The 7,264-nt window shown below is 35.8% G+C and overlaps 1 protein-coding gene across 1 annotated transcript; it reads left to right on the forward strand.

The window, feature by feature from the left end:
- Positions 1 to 1,993: 1,993 nt before the first annotated feature.
- Positions 1,994 to 7,264, forward strand: LOC106871470 (coiled-coil domain-containing protein 12). The gene is made up of 5 exons (XM_014917945.2): positions 1,994 to 2,312; positions 4,201 to 4,277; positions 6,117 to 6,178; positions 6,478 to 6,589; positions 6,789 to 7,264. Exons 1-5 carry the CDS (start codon positions 2,167 to 2,169, stop codon positions 6,884 to 6,886), a joined length of 495 nt encoding a protein of 164 aa, XP_014773431.1. The 5' UTR covers positions 1,994 to 2,166; the 3' UTR covers positions 6,887 to 7,264.

Raw genomic sequence — 7,264 nt, forward strand, 5'->3', positions numbered from 1 at the left:
TGGGGTTATTTAGGTTGCATTTAGATTTGTGGTAAAATTTGAAGGTATGAAAAAAGTGGTGGTTGCATGTCCTTAGGACCTCATTATATTTGTTTAGTCATGTTGAGGAGTTGTGTTTTGATATGTGGAATGCCTCTTTAAGGCATAACTTACAGGGTAAGCGTTGACCTTGGTATGGAAGCCTTGAATCTATTATGGACCATGACAGAGTGGAGGGAATATTCCTATTTTTGAGATGATGTATGTGACTGGCGAGTGTTGTGGATTTACTGTATTTCTCATATCTAAAAGAATTGAGATGAGTGGCATATCGCTGTTTAAAATTTATATATTTATATATATATATATATATATATATATATATATATGTAGGCACAGGAGTCGCTGTGTGATAAGTAGCTTGCTTACCCACCACATGGATCTGGGTTCAGTCCCACAGCATGGCACATTGGGCAAGTGTCTTCTACACTAGCCTTGGGCCAACCAAAGCCTTGTGAGTGGATTTGTTAGACGGAAACTGAAAGAAGCCTGTCGCATGTGTGTGTGTCTGTGTTTGTCCCCCAACACTGCTTGACAACTGATGCTGGTGTGTTTACATCCCTGTAACTTAGCGGTTCGGTGAAAAACACTGATAGAATAAGTACTAGGCTTACAAAGAATAAGTCCTGGAGTTGATTTACTTGACTAAAGGTGGTGTTCCGGCATGGCCACAGTCAAATGACTAAAACATGTAAAACAATAAAAGTATAAAAGAATATATATGTATATGTATATATATGTGTGTATGGGTATGTATGTGTGCCTATATATGTGCATGTCTGTGTATGAGGAGGTGTATGTATGTACATTGTTCACCATAATCAGCATCATTGTTTAACGTCCATTTTCCATGCTGGCATGGGTTGGATGGTTTGACATGAACCTGGCCAGCTAGGAGTTGTCCAGACTCCAATTTGTCTGTTATGGTATGGTTTCTATGGCTGGATGCCCTTCCTGATGCCAACTACTTAACAGAGTGTGCTAGATGCTTTTTATGTGCCACCAGCACAGGTGCGTTTACACAGCACTGGCACGGGTGCTTTTTATGTGGCACCTGCACCTGAAAGGGCAAACCTGTGTATGTGAAAGACAGCGATTTTAGTTAGCTTGACCAGTCTTATCAAGTACAGCAAATCACTACATCCTCCAGTCCCTTGTCATTTCCTCAGTGAGGCCCACACTACTTCATCCCACGTTTTCCTGGGTCTACCCCTCCCACAGGTATTTCCCACAATTAGAGTTTGATACTTCTTTACGTAGCTGTCATCAACCATATGCATCACATGACCAAACCAGCACACTCCCTTCTCTTGCACACAACATCTATGCCTCTTATACCCAGTTTTCCCCTTGAATCATTTACACTGTCATATGTGCACATTGACATTACCCATCCAGTGGAGCATGCTAGCTTCATTTCTTTCAAGCCTTCACAAGTCTTCTGTAGTCGAAGCCCATTGTTATATGTGCATAAATGTACATACAATTATCATTCCAATTCCCAACTCTTCCTCTTCATTCTCTCTCCCAACTATCTATATAATTCTTCATTACTAACTATAAGCGCTTCATCCAAGTATAAATTTCGTATTATTTTATTTTTCTATACGAAGAATTTCTAATAGGAAATTTCTTACATGTTTATCCGACATGTATAATTTTGTCATTCTTATCAGCAAATGAAACGTGTGTAACGATGAATAAATACCAAAAATCTTTTTAACTTCCTGTTTTGATATATTATGGATATATAAGTGTGTGTGTGTGTGTGTGTGTGTGTACGGAAAAGTTGTTTCTGCTTAATAGTCTTTGTCACACTATGTAATACTGTATGTATGGATAGTAGGATGTATGCAGGTAAGTAAGTAGGCCTGTGCGCGCGCGTATCAAGTGATTGTATTTGCCGGCGTTTAGTCCAAACTAATGTCCCTTTGATACGAAATGCGGTTATAAAAGGGAGATTACTTGATAAAAGGTAAATAAGACTGAACTAATGGCGACAATTTTAATGAAATCAATTAGTTGTGTTTGATTAATAATAAACTATAATTTCTGGCAAATGATGACATGTTGTCAGTTATATGAATCAGTGTGACTAGACAGGGGAAGAAACACATAATATTCAGTATGTCTGACGTGGGAGAGTTACAACAAGCAGCTTTGAAGAGAAAAGCTCGCTTGCAGGAGATGAAAGCGAAAAGACTTTGTCAAACAGAAGATTCATCACAGAACCAGCAAACGAAAGATAGCGAAACAGAGGAAAAACTTCCTAAGTAAAATTATCTACCATTTTTATTGTAATAACTTCTCTCCAAATTATAGTAACTACGTTTGTTCATTGAAGCGTACAAATTCCTGCTTATATTTTACAATATTATATTATTTTCAAACGAATTCCTCCTCAATTTACAATGATATCAAAAAAAATTTTTTTAATATTTTACGGAATCGGTAGAACTGTGGACAAAACATCTGGGTGTACTTAATTACGTCTTTTTGTATTCCGAGTTCAAATCCAGCCGAGATTAACTTTACTTTTTCATTATTAGTCAAGTACCTCGGTCGTTCTAATCGTCTGTCTGTTTTCCCGAAAATTTGTGGCTTTGTGTTTCTGTTACAAAAAATATATAAATATTTAGTTTGATGAGAAGAGACGTCTTCAATCATCTCAGGTCCCTCGCAGTTGTTAATCAGTTTGTATTCCTGTGATAATATGGCATAACTACTTATCATTACTTTTGTTTCCCCCCATAAGTTGCTTTAAAATGCATATTTTTAAATTAAATTTACCAAAGATACATGTTAGATTATGTCGGGAAAAGTTGTAAAGATTTTTTTTTTTAGTAATTTGCGATAATTCCCCCACCCCCGACTTTGTTCCTTCATAACTTTCATTGTAAGACCTACCTTTTAATGAAATTTCCCGGGGATACATTTTAGATGGTTTTATTAGTAGGAAGTGGGGAAGATACAAGAGACCCAGTTCTGTGCATATACATTATACTTGGAGAACCTCAATCACCCCTGCTAGCATAGCTGGGTGGGTTTTCTCGATAATTGCATAGCACTAAACATCTTGCTTCTTTGTCATCTGTTTCATGAATCTCAAAGTCCTGAGATCAGCCTTTACCAGCGCATCCCATCTTTTGTATCTTCCTCTTCCACAGTTTCCATCTACTGTGAGCATTCAACACTTTTTATAGATATCATCATCCAAACACATAACATGCCCAAACCAGTGCAGCCTTTCTTAGACATTACATCTGATTTCTCTCATGCCCAGCTTTTCTTTCAACTCCTTTGTACTCCATTAAGCATGCACACTGACATTGCACATCCAATGGAGCATTCTAGCTTCATATCTTCTTAGTCTTCACTTGCCTTTGCATTCACAGTCCATGTCTCACTATCATGCAGCATTGCCTTTTGCGCACATGCATTATAGTCTGAATTTCAAGAGAAAACTTTTGTTGCCTACTGAGGTAATAGCTCTCTGAACTTTCTCCATCCTATTCCTATTGTAAAGAACATCCTCCACTGCTACTAGGCCACCAAAGTAACAGAAACTATCTACTATCTCTAAGGAGCTTTCTTGGCATTTGAGAAAATCTATTTTCTCTTGTATCCTTTGTGTTCATTGCTCCTGCACATCTTCCACATACAAAGAATACTTTTTCTTTTAATCTACCTGTGATTGCACTGGGACACTGTATGAAATTCCTACATATCAAGTAGGGCCATTTACCTGATTGGAAGAGAGTGCTAACTGTTTTCTTGCTTACTAGAACTTTGGACTTTGCTAAGTGAACTTTAAGGCCTTTTGATTCTAGGTTTTGCTTTCATACCTGGAATTTTTTTTTCTAATTCTATTACACATTCCACTATAGGAACAAGATTATCAGTTCCCAAGAGCAACTAGTCTTAAATTTCTGTTATGATCTGAGGAAGTATAATGAAAAGTAGGGGACTGAGTACCAAGCCCTTGTAAACTCCTACCTGTACACTAAATTGGTCATTGTACTCATGGCTAACTCTCACCTTACTGACAGCACCCCTTTACATTAAGGGTTTTCATTTAAAAAAAAACATAATTTCAAAATGAAATACAAGAAGTAACAGACTTTTTTAATAAGATTCAACTTCAAACTAATTCCATTTCAGACCTTTATTCCGAAGTTATCAACCAATTGATGAAGCATTACTGGAAAACCAGTTGCCTAAGGCTAAACCAGGCAAAGGTTAGAAATCATTTATTTTTAACATTGAAATTTCCTTTAGTTCTTTGTTATGACTGTGAGGAAACATATTCTTTATTTTAGGGAATGTATACTTTATTTGATTTATCTAACAATTGATAAATAACATGTTAACGATTTGATGGAGCAAGAGTATGGGAGTGTGCAGAGCAAATATTGCAAAGGATTTCACTTAAAGAGCATTTGTTTCTTTAGTTCCCTCCTAATGTTTACATCTTTTACTGACATACATCAGCAAAAGACTAGCACATACATACATGCATTCACTCGTTTTACTTCTGCTTGCCATACTGCCATGGCTTGGTTGGATTGTTGCAATCTGAGTTGATTCCCACTTGGAATTATTTCCCTTTGAGATGTGTTGGAGGACTACATCTCACTGATATGTTTTGTTTTGGAATGGTTTCTATGGCTTTTCACAATGCTAACTGTTGTGGCGGATGCCCCCAGATGAGCAGTGGGCTGGTCCACTACTAATAAATAATGGACAGATTCAGTTAGTAGGGTCAGTCAGCAAGGTACACTGTTTGGGCAGGTCATGCAGATGACAAAATCTGTCATCATAATGTGGGGCATATCATTAATTATTTTATAAAACATATTGGATGCACTTATTATGGTACTGGCACTAAAACAGCTTAATTAGATTGAGAATATGGAATTGCAAGGAGAAATGGGAGAGATAGAATTATAAGGTGTAACAGAAGACAGTAATGGCAGCTACGTGTTTTCTGGTAAAAGAGAGGTTGGTTGATGGGTAGTTGTAGAAATGGTTGGTGCTTAGAGAGTGTGATGAATTTCATTAACATTTCCTGGAGGGGAGACAATATTGACCAGGAGTATAGAAACATAATGGTAGCTTGTAAGAAAGAGAGTGACAAAAAGTTGAAAACTTCTGTTGATTCTTTAGGTATGTGTAAGTCCCTTACCAAGTCACTGATTTAATTTTGATCAAATAGCTGTGGTTCTGATGAGCTAGTTTAAATCATCTGTGGCTTCCTTTGGCTCAGTTGATACTTCTTGGCCATCAAGCTCACAAAGTTTTGTACTAAATTTCACAGATAATGCATTTATCTGAAAAATGAGGAAAATTGTGAAAATTGGGGTTGGGTTAGGTATCTTGAAATTTAGATGTGATGTTAAAAAAGTGTGTTCTTTTTTGTGACAACAGAATACCTGTTGGGTTGTATAATGGCAAGTGGAAAATTGGGTTTGAACAGATCTAGTATTTCCCCTCATAACACGGGTGACATGGTCTAGTGAATAGGAGAGATGGCAATTAGAGATAAGAAAGTACCAAGTGGATGAGAGTGACAACAGAAGGAGATTTAGTTGGCACAGAAAGAATTTCTATAAAGTTGTTTGACTTGCTAGAATTGAAAAGATAATTCATCACTGCATCTCGAGAATATAAAAGCTCACAGCTGGAACATTTTTTATCCAAATTCTGTTGGGTCAGAGCTGATTGGGGTTAGCAGTGAAGTGAATTGATATTGTTATAATGTTTACAGTGGATACTACAGACGAAGAGAAATGATAAATAAGAATTATATGTTGAGATACTGATGGGAACCAAAAACAAAAGTATTTGGCTCAGAGATGTGATACAAATGGTTATCTAATAGCAGATTTCTTTTCTTTAAAATTATTTAATAACTCATCGTCAATTTTCAGGCTATTTCTTGGAAAATATATCAAATGCTTCTCTAAATTTGAGGGAACAGCTTATTTTCAGCATAAGAATGAAAATGAAAATCATTTAATATATGATCTTGAAATAACGAACATGTTTTATCCCTTCTGTTTTTTTCCCCCCCCCAGTTGAAGATAACATTAAGGAGCAATTAGCTGCTGCAAATTTGAAGACATCTGTTGAAGATGTGGTAAGTTTATACCTCCTTATTTGCTAAATGAGTAACATATAGTTTAGTTTGCTCTTGTGGTGTATAATTACTATCAAAAATTTACTGACTATTCTTTGTGCTAGCATTAAATAGGTCTGAAATACACGATCTTTACCTGTCTCCTAATCTCATTTGTAATCTCATTTCACCAGTGTAATTTCATTAATTTAATGACCTGTTTTATATTATTATCTTTGACACCTAGATATTATATCTCTTGAGTTAACATCAGTTATTACATATTCTCTCACAGACCAATCTTACCTTTTTAATCACAGGATCTATTTAATCTTGCTCCTCGCAAACCTGATTGGGATCTAAAAAGAGATATATCCAAAAGATTGGCAAAACTGGAGCGTCGCACTCAAAGGGCTATTGCTCTCTTAATACGTAAGTGTTTGCTTTGTATACATTTGATACCCAACTAGATTTCAAACTCTTATACATTAAAGTAAGATCTGCTATCAACTAGTCATATTGGTACAAGCTGTGTCTATAACATGAAATCAGTAATCTAGTATCTTCACTGTTTATTTTGTATATTTTCTTTTGAGATTTTATTGGATTTTTTCAATGTTTGTATTTTCAGGGGATCGTCTGAAAGGAAATAGTCAAGATCTAGTAACTGCCATGAATGCAACTGATTCTTTAGCTAAAGGTGATGAAGATGATGCTGACAATGATTGATGTCTATTTTGCGATGTTATATCACAGGTTCAGCTAAAATCTATCTTGGTGTCTACATACTACAACAAAGAAATAATTGAAGAAACTAAGCAACAGCAGCACCTATTTGTTAATATATTCTGAATGCAGCAGAAAAAACTCTTGGATAGAGAAAAGAGTTTTCAAGATTAAAAATATTGGTTTCACTTACTTAACCCATGAATCAAAAATGTTTTTTACTATATTATCTCACTTTGTAAATGTTACTTTCTGACATGAAGTTTGAGAGTTTATGGTGATGACAAATGGGAAGATGTGATGTTTGTTTATATTCTCCCAAGGGTTTTCTGTAAGTAAACTGAAGCAACCTCAGCTATACAATAAAATATTTTCAATCAG

Source organism: Octopus bimaculoides, chromosome 6 (assembly GCF_001194135.2).
Source record: "Octopus bimaculoides isolate UCB-OBI-ISO-001 chromosome 6, ASM119413v2, whole genome shotgun sequence".
In the NCBI taxonomy this organism is placed as follows: Eukaryota; Metazoa; Mollusca; class Cephalopoda; order Octopoda; family Octopodidae; genus Octopus; species Octopus bimaculoides.

Excerpts from the sequence above, each read along its gene's own strand:
- LOC106871470 (XM_014917945.2), top strand. The coding sequence starts at position 2,167 with ATGTCTGACGTGGGAGAGTTACAACAAGCAGCTTTGAAGAGAAAAGCT. Across the intron at positions 4,278-6,116 it reads TAAGGCTAAACCAGGCAAAG|TTGAAGATAACATTAAGGAG; the intron begins GTTAGAAATCAT and ends TCCCCCCCCCAG. Across the intron at positions 6,179-6,477 it reads AGACATCTGTTGAAGATGTG|GATCTATTTAATCTTGCTCC; the intron begins GTAAGTTTATAC and ends TTTTAATCACAG.